We start from the raw sequence: 20,063 nt of genomic DNA on the forward strand, positions 1-20,063 counted from the left end.
GGTTCGGCAACCAGAGCGGGGCTGAAGAGTCTCGTCTCCCGGAGAAAACTTCTGCTCCTCTCGCAGCAAAAAAATGTAAATACATTAAGAAAGATAACCACGTAAAAAGGACCAATATTTATTTAGTTACAAGATGAATGCTGAATAAGAAAGTGCCAGTGCAGCTTTTCTTCAGTTCAATTGCTGTATCAAAAGGGAGAGACAGAAACGGAAGTGAGACTGAGAAGTTGTTTACAGTGTGAACACCGGTCCTATATTTACTTTAGAAATAGTGCATGAATCACTAGTATAGGGAATTGGGGCACATGCTGACGGAGTGTTGTATCCGAGGCGTGTTATAGCGAGGGAGCACTGTATATATAAAATCCCTCGTGGTTTTATTGTTCTTCCCTGCCGGTGCTAGCTTGTTTAACGGTAGGTGTATCCTGGACTTTCCGACAGGCACTCCTTCCACCACCCCCTGGGTCCTCGGTCACTACCCTGCCTGGTTGCTTAGCGCAGCCTCACGAGACACTGCATGCCACAAAGAGTCCCAGGCCATTACTCAGCACAACAATTGCTGTCCATTCCAGAATGGTGAAAAAAAAAAAAAAATCATTGTTATGCCATTTTCCCCATAAAACAAAAGTAGCCTTGGGTGAAAAAGGCCTTTTTTTCACCCAACTAAAGTTTGACATTTGCGCTAGAGACAAGCTCCCACTGCAGAATTATTTGGGGTTTTCAGACCGCAGTCCACAAGGGGATTCGCACATGGAGTGTGTTGTTGAGAATATATATATTTATATATAAAGTTAATTCTGGATATGCAAATATTTCAGATGTAATGCTCTGGTCCTGGTGACCCTGTCTGCTAGTTTTCATTTAAACCGAGTTATCAATTACTTCATTTAACTATTCATTATCTTAATTAGACCTTTTTAATTGTTTTCAGCTTTTTAAACTGTTGGAGATGTCAAGTTACCTATACAATTGCAACTTGAAATCTGCAACTTTAAGAACAATTAAAAGTAGAATTTGGCACACTATTGGTTCAATTAAGGGTTTAATTACGGAATTGCGAACTCAGTTGGAATGAAAACCAGACACAGTGGGTCCTCAGGACCAGGACTGGAAAACCCTGATGAACTGCTACATCCTGGAACTGTCGCCGGTCACATTGCAGCCAGTCTATTGGATAGATCAGTAGTACAAGGAAGCAAGAGCAGCAGGAGCTTCCCATCTTTCACAATGTCTCTGAAATGCCTGCCTGTTCCAAATGGGAGATGAAGAACCAAAGCCAGGAAACAATCTTCCACAGCAGATAAAGAGAGCTGAGTGATAACCCTCCTGAGGTTAGAATATATATTAAAAACTTTAGAAAAGTTTGATTCAAGACTCCAGAAAAAAAAAAAAAAAAAAAAAAAAAAAAAGCACTCTGCTGCCAAAATCAAGGAGGAAAGGAGATGTGGGGTGTATCCACCCAGCTCTGAACCTTGTCCTGGTATGCAAATGTATTAAAATCACTCCTCTGTAAAATACAGCCTGGTTAAGCAATTTCTGTGATTGAGACCAAAGCAAGCATTCAGAAAAACTGCTGCAAAAAAATGAACATTAAAGGCAAGCAGGTAAACGGACAGCGTTATCCTGCTTTGCATATGCTGGTATTTTTTACTACCTGCTCAAAAAAAATAATAATAATAATAAAAAAAAATAAAACTTCACACTGTATATAAGCATCCCCCATTTCTTTCTGGGTCAGCCTGATTCCCAGAACTGACTGAGTCAAGTAAGGGACTAGATGCAGGATACCAAAATGTTTCTGTAGTGGGATCAGTGCCTATTACAGCCTTGTGCAAAACACAATCTGCAGCCCACAACATCTCTGCTGCTCGCACGTGTTCTATTCTCCCTGTCTGTTATATGGGGAGATGCTTCACTGTATGAAGTTCCTTCCTTTCAGCTGTGCTCTAAATCATAACCACGTCCATGGTACTTGCAAATTGCTCATCAAAAGCTAAAAGCAATACTGCTTTCATGGTTTTTTACTTGTCAAATTCGTTGCTAAAGACCAGCCCCAACACACACCGTCTTCGCGTCAGCCTGCCCGCACTGTGGGCTTGCGCTATTTGAGTGTGCGTATACCTTTAAGATGAGGAGGAAGATAAGCCTGTTGTGCTGGGAGCAAAGCCTAGTTGTAAGGAAGACTAAGGGGACTCTTATTTTGAAAATGAGACAGAGACTGGCTGCCAGTCGGGTTAAGTGCCACGACTGGGGGCTCAGTCAAACCAAGACACACACAAATGCCTTCCACCATTACGCCAAAACCGAACCCCAAGATTCGAGACCCCGACGACCCACAGCCGAGCCGGCTTTTCTCATCTTTGAACATTTTAAAATCGCGCCGTTTTGCAAGTAAAAAGAGCAAAACACACACCGGCGAACATCATTTTAAACTCCCTATTGAAAATGAAAAATAAAACAAACAAAAAAAAAACACGCAAAAAAAGGGGGTCGATCCGTGTTGGTAAAGATTCGGGGTACCCCTCGCCATAACTATTTATACGGCGAGGGTGGAGGAAAGACAAAAAAAAAAAAAAAAAAAAAACACTCAAATTTTAAACTTTTTCGCTCTAAACTTTCAAAATAAGCAAGTGAGGGTAGTAAATTAAGCAGGATATTCTGAATTCAGTTTACTTTGTACGGTATAAATGCACCGATTGATTCAAAAAGGGAAGGCGAGCGATCTCTTCATGAATCGTAACTCGCACGGTCACTCGTCTCAGTACTCGGCGAGACTCGGGGTTCAGCGGCGAGTTGCAAAATTAACGTTTAAATAAAACATGAAATACTCCAAGCTGACCCCCGAAACCGCTCTATTTACACCCCCCGGCTCCCCGAGCACCAGCACAGGTAAGTTTAGTTCGATTTACTCCACTTTATTGTCGCCAAGTTCGGTTTGTTTTCTAATGCCGGAGAGAGAGGTGAGCTAATTGCAATCCATTACCTTAGATAGCAAACTTACCCCCCAGTTCCAATGAATTCAAAATAATAACAAAAAAACGGTTTTAGCTCAAAAAAGTTTGGCCACTTCTGAACTTACGGAGTCGAGATGTCGCTGGTCCGGCCCAATTGGGGTCTTCCTCGCGGTTCGGGTGAATATTTCCCCCGTAACACAGTGTTTAAATCCCGGGGATCCCCTTTTTCAATCCTCCCCGCTGCCGCTCCGGTTGCCAAATAATGCGCTTCTCACACATGGAGCCGCGGCGTCACCGCACAGGGCATGCGCAGTGGGGACGCCAGGGAGACTTGAGTCCAAACAGCCAGTTGACCATTACCGAGCTGGGCTGCACCGTCCCCTTTCAGACACACCATTCACAATGGGTGCTTACCGATCAATACAGACCGCCGGCAGCCCACACTCACACGGGGGGAGGGGGCCAAGCGAAACTGCTGCCTTCTTCTGACCGCTAAACGGAGATCACGTTAGATGCAACATCCCTTTTCATTTTTTTTTCTTTCTTTTCTGGTTGATAATAATCTTCCTTGAAACAGAGGACCAGTTAACAGTAACGAAGGAGAGAGTGTGAATTCTATTTTGTTTAAAAAAAAAAAAAAAAAAAAAGAGACAGTACAAAATTTTGCGGCAGCATTACATTTTGTTCAAAGCTAGGGTCAAATTAAACGAGTAACAAAAGCACAAATTATTATGTGTAGTGTGTTGGGGGGGGGGGGGGGGGGGGGGGGGGGGGGGGGGTAGAAAAAAAAAATAAGAAATCTGGACATTCCAATGAGACCACCCCCCCCCCCCCCAAAAAAAACCCCATGAAAATAAATAAATACATAAATAAATAAATATTGTATTGATAATTTCACTTGCTGCCAGATATCCTTTCCTGTCAGTCTGTGCAAGATGCTATTCAATATAAATAACCCACTGTTGGTAGTAAAGCTTAAAAGGATGGGGATGAGAGCAGAGGCAACATCGTCTTTCAGTAAAGCATTCAGCGAGGGGGGTATTCCAGTAACACAGACATTTCTATCTATAGACAGAGAGTAATGTAAGACAGCAGGTAAACTGCTGCATTGCACTGCCAGTGACAGACAATAGCAGATCTATAGACACACATAGTGTAGCACAGCACAGGGGAACAGTACTGACCAATGCATCCTGCTGCTGTTTGCAGGGAATATCAATCGATCTGGAACAACGAGAGACCATTCTGCTGGGCTTTAACTACAGGCTTGATTAACCACAGTGTACGGGTAACAAGCTCAGGTGTGTTATTAAAACATAGTAAAACCAGGGATGGGTCAAACTGCTATGCAATGGGAGTCTTACTCCCATCCATGTACCCCACCCTCCCAGCAAAATAAGATTTACAGTGGAGGAGGTGTGTGTGTGAGGAGGGGATCAATAGGTACAGAGTATTATACAGGGCGCACGAAACAATATATATATATATATATATACACACACACATCTCCATGGCAAAAGGGCCACAAAGTCCCAAGACCCCCCCCAATAATGGTAATGCTATCACACTTATATAGTGCCTTATAAGAGAAGTCCTTTCCAAGCACTTTATCTAAGATCACTCCATACACATCAACTCCAAGAATGGCAATAAGACTCCCATTGCGTAGCAGTTGATCCATTCCAGATTTTACTCTGAGTTTAATAAGACACACCTGAGCTTGTTATCTAGACACCGTAGCTAATCAAGCTCATAGTAAAACCTGGAATAGGTGAAACTGCTATGCATTAGGAGTTATTTCCATCCCTAAACTTGTACCCAAATACATTGGAAATGCTCTTTCGAATATTAAAAACACACAAGCAAGCCACCCAACCGATTAACTGCACCTGCCTGTAGACCAAAACAAATACTGGCTAAAGAAATTGGGCAAATGAGTGTCCCAGGCCTTTGCAAAAAGCAGCAGTGCAGGCAATCAAGGAAATCCATAAGGAACAGGAGGAATAGCTGCCTGGCCAAGAACTGTGCTGCTCCATGCAATAGTGGCAAAACCAACAACTTAAACAAGGGACTTCACATGGCAAACAGACAAAGGACTGAGGCACACTGAAACTCACCGCCACAGTCCCACAGGAATACGGATCCCGTTTACCACGTGTGCGCTTTTAACCCTTCACTGTACTCCCCTAAGTGGCTTTCCATGTCCGACACCTGTGATGCTTCAAGCACCTGTGCAACAAACCTGCTATTACCTCCTGACAGGAAAGCTTAGCAACCCCCCCCCCCCCACACCTCGCTCGGGTTTTTCTAAGGCAGATGCTCTTTGTTGGGTTTCCATAGCAAACACAAATTAAAACAAAGACAAAGCTGAGAGTCAGACTGCCACTTCATTTTATTCATTTCTGAACTAAAAGTATAGGCTTCCTTAGGGAAAACTTTACTAAAAAACATGGATTAGTGTCAGAAATGAAAAACAAGAAATTATTCAAATAAGCCTTGAAACAAATAACTATTATAAAAAAATAAAAAAATAAAACAAATGTCCCTATGCGAGAGCTACACTCTATATTAACCCCACTTTTGCCAACAGGATTTAGAAAATGACAGCCTTGCTTCCCTCACAATGTGGCAATGGCTGACATTAGCAGCATGATTGCTTGTCAACTTAATCACTATTGAAGTACAGTAACAACACAGGAAGTACCCCTCCCTGTCATGATCGACTGGACGCACTATTTGGCAGGAAGTGTCTCCTCTCTGCACCCTTACAGTGCTGACACCTATCACCTAATAAAGCATCCCTATCCGTTAGTTTCCTACTTGTCTTGCACCTCTTTCATTCAGAACTTTTCTAATGGAATTCACAGGTTTATTAAAGCGATTACCCCCGGTGCTGAATGCAACCTCGTCCCCTGCAGGGTTTTAACCCCCCACTCGGCACACACACACACGTACACAACCAACTTGTGGAGCGAAGTCTGATCAGAGGAATATCACAGTCACTACACAGGCAGGCTGGAAATAAAGGCATCACGTGACCAGGCCTGTGCAACTGACCTCAGAGTTGGCAATTAGACTGCCATCAAACGCAGCTTCATCACAGCCTCATATCAGGACTTTTATACAGCTACTAGAGACAGAGCTACACACACACATATCCTTTTATAAGTCACTTCAAGTTTATATATATATATATATATATATATATATATATATATATATATATATATATAAAAACTTAAAACCAGGACTTTATCCCATTCAATCCACATGCTTTGAAATAACATAAAATTGTATATATATATATATAATATATATATATATATATATATATATATATATATAACACATTTTATGGGGGGGGGGGGGGGGGGGGGGGGGGGGGGGGGGGGGGGGGGAGGGGGTGGGGTGGCTTATTCTGTACACTCACAGCCAGGCAGACAGAAAACTAGACAACTTGTAATAACTACAGCTGAAATTAAAAATACAAGTAAATATTACATTGTATAACATTCCAGATGAAGTTATAATTTAAATGAGATGTGTAACGAAGTTTACAGTGTAATTCATCTTTACTCCACATCCATAGCGGTGGTGGTACTAGCGTCAGTTTGGGGGGGAAAAAAAAAAGTAACTTTTTTTTTTTTGGTCCAGAGTGTAACCTAGTCAAGACAAACTGGTAATGGTGATTGTACACTGCAAACCATATCACACAGGCACTAAATAAACACAAACTCATACTGATAAATACAGTTTTAACAAGAACAACTATCACAAACAAAACCGCAATATATTATTATTTACGATACTGCGGGCACTATAACAGACTACAACACAAAAAACAAACCTTTCCACATAACTGTATTGGTTTAAAGTTATATAATACAATAATAAGTCAAACGAACACACAAATAAATACTTAAAACTTTTTTTAAAGTGTTGTAAGTTTAAGTAATTTGCGTTATGTGGGAGAAAAGGTATGTTTTTCTACCTTTGGGATTTCTTTCTTTGCAGGATTAGTTCAGTTAGGGGGGCCCGTCTTCTCACTCAGCACCGGCGATTTTTTCTCCAAGGGGCAGAGGGGACACGGGGTTTAAGGAGTTCAGACCCGGGCTGTGTTTCAATCAAACTCGGTGATACCGTGGGCCCAACAGGCCGGTCCGGTTTGTAGAACCGGGAAGCAGGTTGGGAAACACGGATTTTAATGTTTTTTTTAAGTCACACGGAAACTAAGTAACTAAAAATAATAACATAAAAAATTAGAATTCCCGGAATTAAATTAACGTTTTAAATAAATCCGACTACCCGGTTGCTAGGTAGATTTGATACACGCACCTGCTTCCGGCTCCCACTGGTTGAGTGGCAGCCGCCGCTACCAAAGAGAAACGGATGTTGGTTCCAAAAAAAAAAAAAAAAAAAAAAAAACAATAGGTGGGCAAAGTAAGTGACGGCCAACCAAAAGCAGGCATAATTTCTTATCATCCAATAGAAACGATAAAAGGCGTGTCTAGGGGCTCATTATTCTATTGGTTAAGAAAGTTCTGTTACAGTCGACCAGACAGTGGAGTAGGAAAGGCTGAAAGGTTATGGAGAGCTGTACCATTTCTACAGATTGCACTAGACCAGTGTTAACATCATTCAGCTGTCTTTGCGGATCATATAATACCACGTCTGTATAGGATGTCCACGCTGGGAAGCGAAGTCTCGTTTATTTATTTTTTTTTTTTTTAAAGTGGTGTGGCACGGGAGTGGTAAAAAATAAAATAAAAATCAGGTTGAACTCGTGTGACAAGTTTCCATAACTGGCCCGGGAGGGGAGACTACAATTCAGACTGGCACGTTAGAGATTGAAGTGGGTAGAAGCGCCGAATTCGTAACATTATCATCTTAGGTGACTTTTGGGTCAAAACGATTAGCAGCGTGCCACAACACGTTTAATACATATCGTTGTTTTATAAAGTTTGCACTGTTTCCAACTTTGGATTTGCCGCTATCAGAAGTTGGTTGACGTTCTGCAAAAGACCTCACACAAAGGGCTTGAATTTTATTAAAATATTCTGCCTTGAGCAGCTACAGCAGATACAAATCTGTATCCACGTGTATAACATCTACTAAAAACACCTCCAGTGTGTCATATAGTTCTAGCTAATGTGTGGGGGATACAGCAAGGCTAAAAACCAAGATAACACAGAACACACGACAACATAAAAAAAGTTTAATTCTTTATCATAGCAAATGTTACTATACAACAAATGTACGTCTAAGACAGAAAAAAATCTATGATGGTTCACAATGTTTTCAAACATCTTTTGCAATCTTTGTACAAACTAAATATTCAATATTTGGAAAATAACATAAAAAGGTCAATAGAATATTGTTAAGGGTGGTATACAAATATTCAAACTTTACAATTTTTTTTCCCCTCGAACTGCAGTTAAGCAACACTTAGGTTTATTTACTAGAACCAAAAAAAAAAAAAGTTGTAATTACATGATCTGTACAGCTAATAAAATATGAACCTGCATGGTGAAATGTATCATACAAGAGTAGAGAGTGTAGGGGGGAAATGGCAAAGGGAAGAGAAGGTACTAGGTTAGAAGACAATTAATAGGAGACCAAAAAAAAAATAAAAACAGGTTACACAAAACATTAATAGATTTTTTGTTTGTATATTAAAATCTGCCTAGCTGTTGGGAGCTTTAAAAAACCGCTCAACAGTGACACCTGCTGGGGTGATATGCAACTACAGTTGCTGAAAGATTCTCTGGGGTACAGTTGAAAGGCCCTTTCTACTGTGACTTTAAATGTTAGACCCGTTACTGAAAAGATAAAAGTACGCTGAATCTCCAGTACAGTGCAGGGTTTAAGAGGAAACAGAGTTCCAGCTTACAAAGATTCATTCACCATAGGAAATAGAAAATTGGCTTTTAAACTGTATAGGTTTGATTGTGACATTAAAAGAGGAGCCACCTTCAACTTTTATTTTCTTAGAGTTTGTTGTTGTTTTTAATGTCCGCTTACCTTTATGAATTACCTTTGAATTCAGAAGCTGCTCTTATATTCTAATTGCACACCACAGATACTGTATATGCAACATAAGATTAGCCCAAGTGTATTTATAGCAGAAAGAACCAGCTACCTAGCTGGCTGCAAATATCGTAGGAACAGTGGAGAGATCTGTTTTTTTTTTTTTTTTTAATAAATAATCAACATTCCTCAATGTGCAGGGATGAAGTGAAATGTGGTTGTTTATTGAAATACTGCGGCATTAAAACTGTTTTTTAAAAAAAAATATTAAAACCGCTTGCTGAATGGAAAGTCTCCCATCGATTCAGAAGGGTGACACACAAACACACACTGGACTGTGACCCACAGCTTCTGGAAAGTTATCCAGCTTCTATCGTCTCCAGTCTACAACTTTGAAAGCATGCTGAAATTTTCCACCATGACATAAAAAACCCAAACAAACAAAAAATGAGCACAGTGGTGGACGATGGCTTTCCTGTCAGCCCCGGTTTTGGTCTGTCCCGTGGTATAGTGTTTTACACCAACCCTATCCTTCTTGCACAGCGCAACATTTGGCTGGTGTTTCTTACAACTGTTTCTCTACATTCTGTCCGGATGACTCTGTGCAACGCTTTGTCCACAGCCGTGTCTCAAGAACAGGCGCAGGCTTGTCCAACATAAAAAGCCTTTCCTGTAGGGAGGTCCATACAGCCTCTGCTACCACAGAAAGAACCATAAGTTAATAATATCTAAAAAAAGATCTAGATACAATACTGTAGGTCAATGGCAGTATAGTGCTCCTGCTTTGTTTCCTCTGGGCTCCACATGTGCTCACCACCCCCTACCCCCGCGATGTCTCCCTGAAGTGTGCAGCCTCTCACAGCAGGCTGGCCAGGCTGGTGGTCGGTCCGTTTTGGGCTTGGAACTGCACTGGAGGGGGTCCATCTGTCCACTGCAACACAGGAGGAGATGGTCAGTGAACTTGCATGGAGCGTCTATTTATCCAAGTTGCTGTGTCTATACAAAAAAATAAACTAGGCATGTGGAGAGCAACCCCCCTGTGTCACCTAGCTCTCTATACAGGTCTACACTTTATATTAACCTGCTTTGCAATTGCAGTCCTTGGAATAACTTCTTATTCTAGTGTCCACAGAAAATTCAAAGAAATGTGGGCTCCTCAAGATCCATGCTTCAATTGCTCAGATAACAGCTTCCTCACTATAACTTACATTTCATGGACAGATTGTGGAACAACTTATTTTATCAGTGTCATAAGTTGCAAAGGCTATAAAAGCATAGTCTATTACTGCAGCCCCTCCCTGGTTCACCCCCTTCTCCCTCCCCAGTGTAAAGGGAAGTCTCAGTGTCATACAGTGATGAGGTTGTGCTCAGGAAGGCTGCAGGCTGCGATGTGGTCCTGGAGGAGCTGCTGGGAGAAATTCTGGTGCATCTGAGCAGCTTCATGAGCGTCCATCGTATTCCCACACGCCTTGTTCAGATCTGCACAGAAAGGGAAAGGGTAATAAGGGGTAATAATATATAAATAGTGGACCCTGATATTGATGTGATACAGCCATCAGGAATTTCCTTTGGACTGTAAAGTAGATATTCTAAAGAATATTGATGTAATATAACCATGTGAAATTTCTTTAGAATGTATAGCACACCCAGATATTTAAGATACAGCTATCGTTGTATTGGATATTGTGTAAATAACAATTGTGTAAATGTGTATTTTTGAAATGACAATACGAATTAGCTTTATTGTTTTTTCTTAACCAACTATAATCTAAAAAAAAAATAAATAAATAATAATAGGTGCTGTCTAAGAACATGCTCATTTTCACACAGCTTGCGAAGTGCAGCTCCCTATATGATAGTCTGTATGTAACTGTTGTGATATTTCAGAAGATAATTTACTACGCGGGGATCTAAGCTTGTCCGGCTGCTATTATTCCTACATCTTCAAGGGAGGCCGTGTAGTCCAGCGTTTAAAGAAACAGGCTTGTAACCAGGAGGTACCTGGTTCAAAACCCAGCTCAGCCACTGACTCGCTGTGTGACCCTGAGCAAGTAACTTAACTTCCTTGTGCTCCATCTTTCGGGTGAGACGTTCTTTTAAGTGACTCTGCAGCTGATGCATTGTTCACACACCCTAGTCTCCTGTCTTATAAAGCATACTGTGATGGTGGTCCACTATGAAAGGCACTATATAAAAATAAAGATTATTATTATTATGGCAAATAAACTCATAAAAATAGACAGGCATCCTATGGATAAAGGCAACTTTGAAACTTTTTTCATGTTTGTCAAAAATAATAAACCCTTGTGGGTGTTTCCAAAAATATTATAAAAGTAATGAGCCCAACGTTTATTCTGTTTGTATTATTTGCAAGACGGTGCCAAACTAGTTACAAGTTTTCAATAGATGCTTTTCCTTGCTAATTCTTTCCTGCAGGCATGGCATTTGGCAGACATTGTATCAGCATAAGGGCGCTGTACGCTGTTAGAAACGACATTCGTGCCAGTGGTTAAACAGAGTGGCTTCCGGGTAACACAGCAAAAACTGACAAAAGAAAGCCCTGTCCCATTCCTAAATACAGGGGCTAGCAAAAACCTCACAATGCCTTGACACTGCGTAAGAACTGGGCAATGCCAGCCCGAGAGTTTCTATTTATAGCAGAACAATTTTACAGGTGGGCAGGTCCAGCCAAAAGGCATTAAGCAGCATCAGAGCTCAAGTCATCTTGTGCAGGAGTTCATATTTCCTGAAGCTCACTGCCAGACACGCCAGCCTGACTTGAGGGCAAAGTCTGGAACCAGAGGTGATCTGGATCTGTTCTGCAGAGTGTCTGCCTGTTTCTCAACACTTGCCCCATCAATATTAATTGTGAAATCAACTTCAAATGCATGAACATGATGTAAAGATGTGAAAAGGATAGTGCATCCTTTGAGAGGTTTCTAAAATCTGCACATGTCCATCTCAGTCAATGAATAATAATAATAATAATAATAAATCTCTATTTGTAGCCTCAAGTAGAGTTCACCAGACACACATGCTTGCCTTGCTTCCTTAGACAAAAGCTCTATTTAAAACATGCTACAAAGATGAATCAATTTTGTAGCCTCTTACCTTTCAGCAAAGCAGATGACCAGAGCTGGACAGACATGTCTGGGATCTTGCTGGCCAGTTGCATGGCTGGTACAACCATGTTATTGCTCTCCTGATGGGAAGAGCACACGAACCAAGGTTAGCTGCAGGCCTGCTCCAGCTCCTCCCCCATCAACCTGCTTCACTTATCTGGAGTTATAATGCCCAATGGATGATCTCTTCAGAGGCCAGAGATTAACTCAAGTCATCAGAGGTACAGTAAGCCTGTAGTTGAATACTGTCTACAAGCCATGCTGTTAGGTCACAGACCAAGGTCGAAGCTCATTTTTAAAACGTTTTCTAACAATTTATAAGCCATACAATTGCCTATGTTGTGATTGTTTTGTACTTGCAATTTATTTTTCTTCTTTCTGGACTGTAAAGATTAAGACAAATTCAATTTGATATATACAACTTTGCTTATTAAACCACACAAGTTCAGATAATGCAGCAGGGGATTATACAATGCACTTTACTCAGGCTGTACTGTATCTGTTAACAGATTCCCTGATCACACCTGCTGGAACAAGTTGGAACAAGACTCTGCACATAGAACACGTCATCATTCTTATCCCCCTGAACATGTGCAAATTGAAAATAGATTACTGTGAATGGAAATATTTGATTACGGATCAATGCATTATTGCACAGTTTTGGCCAAAAGAACCACACTGTCTCCACTAGATATTCCCATAATACCGGACCCTCGGAGGCAGTGAAAGCTGAATTCGTTTACAAGTCTGAAGATATGTAGCATGCTTTGGCTCAATAAGGACTTCTGTGCAGATCACGAGCAGTGCTTACCCTGTGGTTTCCCAGAACGTAGAATATGTGTCCGAGCAGAACAAGCGAACAGGCCGTCAATCGATTCAGGTCTTCTGCGTTGGACATTTTCAGTGTCTCCCGCAAGAATTTCCTAGAGAGGGGGACAAATACAAAAATTCAAATCAATAAAATACTTGCCACCTTTTCTATCGCTAGGTACTCTGCTGCACACATGCAGCAACAGTCTGTGTATGGGTTCCTGAAAATGTCTTAAAAAACATAATAAAATTAGTAAATCCTTGTTTTTATGGTTTCTGGGTGGGGTGATGGACAGATCCAACTAACAGTATCTAAGTGACCTTTGGGATATTTCAGAATGAAGAGAGCAGACTGCAGCAGTTGTCGAGAGTGCAACCAATTTGTACTGATCTGTGAAAGTGTCGCGAGACTGACAGCTCGCTTTTCCTCGGCAAGCGGAATCTAGTTAATCACCGATCACTGATGTTACTCACTTCGCTTCGTTGTAGCGTCCTTGGAAAAAGGAGAAGAGCCCTCTGATGTAGAAAGCAGCGGCGCGTAAACAGTGGGAACTGGGAAAAGAGATTTTTTTTTTTTTTTTTAAGGAAATAACAGATGGAAATTCCTGGTTTTACCACAAGCTTGTTACTTTTACACTGTGGCTAATCAAGCTCGTAGTAAAACATGGAATGGATGAAAATGCATTGCAGTCTTTGTTCCACCCCTGAAAAGGAAGCACAGCAAATGTCTTTAAGCTGTCGAGACACTGAAAACTAGTAAGAAACAATTTTAGTAGATATACATTTATATAACCTTGTATATTATTCTCTTTAGTTTGTCTGTAAAATATGAAAACTCCACAAGGTTTCTATTTAAAAAATTTCAATAGTGGCAGTACTGAGGCCATTTGTTTAGATCAACTGAATAGATACTGATGTAATATTTTAACCCTTTGCAGTCCATTCATTCAGCACTTGTCAGGTCCAATTTATTTTCACACGCACTGTATTTCACACACATTGTTTAATTATTTTTTTTTTTTTTTTTTTTTTTTTTTAGTAAAACAGGTTTAAAGGCATTGAATCGCAAAAGGACACTCAGTACCGTATCTACAGCCAAGCCCCACCCCTTGTTCGCTGTATTTTTCACATACCTCTTTATAGACGTGCATACTGATAAATCCCATCCTGATCGCTCGTTTATCACCAAACTCCTCAATAATGTGATCTAAGTCATTATTTTATTACTACAACATCTCCAAAATGCTACGCAAATGATCAGTGAGCGCTGGATGCAGAAGCAGATATTATGTCCGTCTTATCTCTGTAGTGGATGGGGCTATGAGAACCCCCCCCCCCCCCCCCCCACACACACACTTTTTTTCTTTGTTTCATTCGGCTCCTATTGGCCATTGAAAGGTTTTCTTGGCTTTTTCCAGAGAAAAAACGACTAGAGACCTGTGCTTTACATCTTTTTGACTGGATTGGAAAGGGAAAATTGTAATGTCAGGCCTGGTCCGACATAGGACTGCAAAGGGTTAAATAAGGGTTTTACACAAGATTACCAATGTGATGTTGACAAATTAGACCACTCTTTGCTGGTCTACAGCTTTATCGAAATGCTGCTCAATGCTAAAAGGTGGTATTTGTTTAATTAAATAAGTTAAACTGCCACTATCAGATGTTCTTGTCAAAGGCAGTGAGTTATTACAACCGGCACAGAGTTTAAGTTCTGCCTCCAATGTTCGTGTACCTCTTAACTCATTGAATACAGAGTTCTCTTACCTTACAGGGAAATTGTGATCAGGATTTATCCTCTCCAACAGACTAAACAGCTGCAGACGCAAAACCAAAGAAAAAAAAAAAACACAAGCATTTAACTTGCATACTGCACATGTATTTATGAAGTACAAAAAATCTTGTTAAAGTTTCCAATCAGGATTTTTTTTTTTCTACTTGGGATGGATCCCAACACCTCAAGCCTGTGGGGTAATGTTTCAGCTGGGGATCCTAACATACACACACGTGAAGAAATGTCAGAAAAGAAGACACCAATACAGATGACATTCTGGAAAGTGTTGCTTCAATTTGGTTAGCCTTTTTGTAGAATTTCTCCATTATTTATTATAGAAATTCAATAAGCCCTCCTGCAGCCTTCTCTCTCATTTACTTAAGCAGTCAGTCCGAGTACTTGATAAGTCGCACGACTTTACAAGTGGCCATTCTTCAGAGTGCCATGCTGTACCCTCTATGAATGTGAAAGCCTCCTAATATAGCACCTCCCTTACTGACCTCCTGCTGCCGGTTTCCTTCTCTGATGTAGACACTGGCCAGGTTGGTCACAATAAACGTCCACAATTCCTGATGCGTGGTCAGCTGCAGAAAAAAGTTCAGCACAATGTCAATTCAAATGAACTGGCACTGTTTTTATGGTATGCCATAATGCTAAATATTTATGAAAGATGTTTTACTTCAGTGTACCATTCTTGTTAAATGAAAATGAAATATTCAGTATTATAAAAGGGGGGGTTGGGGGCAACTGTAGGACGATTTAAGGAATCTTCTTGTTTCAAGAAAAATTGACTCAAATAACCCTTTTACTGCATTTACTTGGTGGCATCTAAATCAAAGTTTACCAACATGTAAACAAGGAGGGATGTGAAGACTAACAAGCTGTCAACATGATGGACAGCCAGAAATCTGAGCAGGTCTCTCCCCATTACTCTCCTCGCACAGGCAGGGCGTGTCTGCGTCTGTATGAACGAAAGGGTCATCATCTCCCTTGCTGGGGCATTGAAGCCAGAAGACAGCAGTTTGGGATAGTTGCATGCAGACACCGACAGGCAGGATCAGCTGAGTGCGAATGGCTTTTGGCTGCGACTGACCCTCCTTTCACTACAAGTCATCTAGCAGAGAGTGGAGTCTGAGGTTATGAAAAAAGGGCCTCTAATAATTTTTATTTACAGTTACACTAACATTTGATTTTATTCCTGTAAATCTTCCGATGGGAGACTGAATCTTTAATTCTATTAAATGAAGACCGCAGAGAATCTCAAAGTCACAAAGTTTTTGCTTTTGGGAAGATTTAAATGTAATTTTGTGTAGAGACCCAGGATCTCTTAGACCACTCACCCGCAGTGCTGTCGTGAACTGTGCCTCTGCGTTATCCATGCAATTTACTGAAATGCAATAAAGACCCTGGGGGGAGAGGAAAGAAGAAACCAGTATTAGCCACTTACTTATGAAGTCAATACAGTTAGTTTTCACTGGTGTTCCCATGAACAACAGGACAGATTACAACACTGACACAGCAGGGCTTAAGTTTAACTGACAAAACCAGCTGATTACTTGATTACTGTCATTCCTGGTGAGGCTCTCGAGCTTTCGCTAGTAAACTGTTTAAAACAAACACAGTGCAAATCAGATCTGCAACTTTAACTACAATAAAGGGTGGAGTTACTGACCCCCCTGATAAAGGCAGCTAGGAACAACAGGGTGATTTGAAAGGCGGCGGCTATACACTGAAAACGAATCAGAGCGCGTGGGACTCATCGCAGTGGTCATCATAGGTAAGACATCCTAGTATAGAAGTCTGACCACACAACGCAAGTATACAAGCACACTGCCACTAAATATATCCTCCTTACGAGACAGTAAGACGGTTGGACAGGCAGGTATACATGCACAGTGTAAAGCGTCTCTAGCAGACAACGGTGCACTCACTAGCAAAGTGTGGAGCTGAGCAGCGTGATTGGAGAATAACCTGGGGGACTGCTGGCACAACTGGCACACCTGAGATATCTGCACCAATAAAAGACAAAAGTTATTAACGCAGCTACAGAGTACACCCTAACAGTGCATTTGTTCAGTGTTTAAATTTCAAGCCAAGGACAAAAATTCAGCCAACTTTGTAACTTTAGTAAAATAAAAAAACTGGAGTGCTCCATGGGGATTAACTCTGATTCACTTAAAATGAAAATAAATAAATAAAACCGGATTAATGTTCTTGTTACAGGCGTCTGTAGCCTGAAAACTGGTTACCACGACCTGCATTCATAACGTGCGGAAAACATTCTTGGAACAAACACAGAGCAATTCCGAACATTCAAATAAATCGAAGCATCATTTCGACAACTCTGTACAGGTCTGAATGCCGGACGACAATGATAACATAAATGAATGGGAGCGCCCCTTGCTGACCTCCTGCAGTGCGGTGGCTTTGTGTCCGGTGACGAGGCGACACATGATGATGTGCTCCAGCAGTATTACCTGGAACGAGGACAGGATCGGGCTGCAGTCGAGCACTGGAGAAAACACACACACAAAAAAAAAAAAAATACGGCGATCAGCATTTAAAATGTGAAATCTGTGATGTACGAGAAAATAGTGTCAAGAAACATGCAAAAAAGTACAAAACAAGTGCATTGATAGCATGGGTAGGAAACATAACACGGTTTTCTTTAGCTGACCATGGCACGGTACTTACTTTTTAATTTTTCTAACTGCATGAGTGCTTTGTCAGTGTATTTCTGAGCCTTCTCCAAATAGCCAGCTTGCATGGAATGCATAACCGTCACCTGAAACGCAAAACATATGCAGTTTATCTTGGATTATTTCATTATTTAAAACCCCATTCTGCGAGTCTTAAATAAGCTACCTGTACAAACCGGTGTGTCAGTGCCCGGACGTGAGCAGTAAAACCTGGAATGGTTTAAACTTCTATGCAATGGGGGGGTCTTCAGATGTATTCTTTATTTTAGACAAAGAAAATAATACACCAGGGGCCCAAGAAGACAGCTCTAGTGCCGCTTCACAAATAAAAGAAACTAAACAAAAGGTAGTGGAGCTGATCAGGTTGGTTAAACTTGCTTTTTTATTCTTCGGTAATGCACTTTAAAGCAGTGGTATTCTTTTGTGGCTTTTTCTGTCCATTCCAAACGAGGACTTTGTTCCAACCAACCATCTACTTACTTAATGAACTGCACACTTCAATTAAATAGATAAAGACTAATTAAAAACAAAGGCTATGCAGTGCTAAATTTAATAACTAATGACATGGTTGGAACGAGGTCCATGAGTGAGTATTGGGGCTTTGAAAGGGTTTAACAGCCCCTGTCCTGCTGCGAAACTGAACAAAACCAGGACTTACCAGATAGACGAGCACGCACATGTGCTCCTTTGGCAGCCAGTGGAAGAGATCGGCAGGGTTGCTGGGCAGAATCTCGTCATCGTGGAGCGTGGAGATGGTCTGGATGCACTGCTGCAGCTGCTTCAAGCATGGCTTCACACTTTTAACCTACAGCAGGAAGAAGGGAGGGAGAAGAAGGGAGGAGAACACCCCCACACTTAATTAAAACAAACTAGAACGGGAAAGAAAAAACAACAGAATAACAAACTCGAGCTTCCAAGACGACCACCAGGTTTGAGACCAACTGGATAAGGGTCCCCTCTTTATGGGTAAACCTTTCTGCCCTTCCCCAGAATTCCTACCTCTTACCCACTCCTGTGACTACTCAACCCTCCCTACCTGTACCAGTATGTTTATAGTTCTTAATCAGTAGACTGAAGAAAGAACTAGACATCTGTCTCCCAAGTTTCTTACAGCTAAACAGGGATGGCAATGACTCCTATTGCATAGCCATTTCATCCATTCCAGGTTTTATTACAAGCGTGATTAGACACAGAGCATGGCAACAATCTCAGGTGTGTCTTAAACTCCTAGTAAAATCAGGACTGGATCAAACTGCTATACAATGGGGGGTCTTTTTCCCATCCTTGGTTTAATCTTAGAATTCTTGTTTTAAAGTGAAGGTCCATGGCTGCCTGGATCTCTTCCAGTTTAAAGACCTACAACTTTTAACAGAAGCTTTGTGTGTTTACCTGCCCAGCGTCTAGGTAGTGCGTGACCTGCAGCACCAGGAAGAAGACTCGCAGAGACTCCTTCTGGATGGGGTTTCCCTGCCAGTTCTCCACGATCTGACCGCATAGCGTCAGCAAGGGGTGCACCTCCTGCAGCTTCCGCTCCATCAGCAGCAACTGCCATTACAAAATAAACACTAACATATACAGACAACTTAGGCTAACATGATCTTACACAGAATACAAGACGATTCTCATGTTCATGTTAAGCAAGACAGGTGCCTCAATGTTCATGAAAAAGTAAAGTCGCTGTCTGAACACTGGGGTAATCATCATTTATTTTAAACCTTCCCTTCTTATTATGTTTCCTTCCTGCACCATGCTTTAATGGGACATAATTCAAGTGTTCCCATCTGCTATTGAAAATACTGGAAACTAAAACACTCCAGAAAGTATTCTGATAACTGCTTTTACGTTTCACTGGACTAGAAGATATCTATATTCTAAAATACCCAGTATTGCATTTTATCTAAATAAATATTAACAGGCAAAAAAAAAAAAAAAAAACCAGGAAAACTTACCATTCCTTTACTCAAGAGAAACAGTGCTCTGTAAAAAAATAAATAAAAATAATAATAAAAGTAAATAAAGTCAAACTACGTATTCAGAAGTAAATAATACAACATTTAAAAAAATGTGACAAATACACGTGACAATACAAAGTTTAAAGGCATTAACATTCTTTCATAACTGCTACAGACAAAAAGACAATCTGCATGAATTCTAGGAGAAAGTCATATCAATGGATAGATACCCTTCACACTGTAAAGACAGTTCTGTACTACTATAGAGCACTGATCTTTCATTCCTACCCAAGGCACAAAAAGTGCTAGAACAAAACAACTTGAATCCCTATGCTGCTGCCCATACTAGTTTGCATTGCTTGTGCATGCAACTACTACACACAGCAACATACAAGATCAATACATTACTTTATATATAGTGTTTGTAAAAAAACATTATATGAAAATGTCAGATGCAATTTCCTCCCCCCCCCTCACTGCAGAACATTCAGTGAGGTCTTCACCTTTAATTATCAAAAAAAGAAACGTTTCCACATACCTCAACAACAAAATGCTCCTGTCCGCTCTATTTGTAATAGAAAACCACTGTTAAAGTTACTGAAGTTTCTAACACGCAACACAATTGAAGTCTGAAAAGTATTAAACGTGATTCACAGTCCAGTGAAAATGATGTACACTTTTTTCCTTTCTTTCTCTTTCTTTCTTTCTTTCTTTTGAAACAATTTGTA

General features: G+C 40.8%; 1 protein-coding gene across 2 annotated transcripts in view; it reads right to left on the bottom strand.

Annotated features, from left to right (window-relative positions):
* Positions 1-8,163: 8,163 nt before the first annotated feature.
* Positions 8,164-20,063, bottom strand: part of LOC121301574 (MAU2 chromatid cohesion factor homolog) — a 15,839-nt gene continuing 3,939 nt past the window's right edge. Inside the window, exons 6-20 of one of the 2 annotated variants that reach the window (XM_041231076.1) lie at positions 19,874-19,900; positions 19,333-19,360; positions 18,773-18,928; positions 18,042-18,188; positions 17,379-17,469; positions 17,093-17,196; positions 16,616-16,693; positions 16,025-16,090; positions 15,185-15,268; positions 14,678-14,727; positions 13,388-13,465; positions 12,915-13,026; positions 12,093-12,183; positions 10,333-10,460; positions 8,164-9,912 (exon numbers count right to left, since the gene is read on the bottom strand). In XM_041231076.1, coding sequence (XP_041087010.1) covers positions 9,838-9,912; positions 10,333-10,460; positions 12,093-12,183; positions 12,915-13,026; positions 13,388-13,465; positions 14,678-14,727; positions 15,185-15,268; positions 16,025-16,090; positions 16,616-16,693; positions 17,093-17,196; positions 17,379-17,469; positions 18,042-18,188; positions 18,773-18,928; positions 19,333-19,360; positions 19,874-19,900 — 1,315 coding nt within the window. In that variant the 3' untranslated portion in view covers positions 8,164-9,837. The remainder of the gene's footprint in view (positions 9,913-10,332; positions 10,461-12,092; positions 12,184-12,914; positions 13,027-13,387; positions 13,466-14,677; positions 14,728-15,184; positions 15,269-16,024; positions 16,091-16,615; positions 16,694-17,092; positions 17,197-17,378; positions 17,470-18,041; positions 18,189-18,772; positions 18,929-19,332; positions 19,361-19,873; positions 19,901-20,063) is intronic. The other variant, XM_041231077.1, reaches the window with a different exon arrangement.

This window comes from Polyodon spathula, chromosome 27, assembly GCF_017654505.1.
Source record: "Polyodon spathula isolate WHYD16114869_AA chromosome 27, ASM1765450v1, whole genome shotgun sequence".
Lineage (NCBI taxonomy): Eukaryota > Metazoa > Chordata > Actinopteri > Acipenseriformes > Polyodontidae > Polyodon > Polyodon spathula.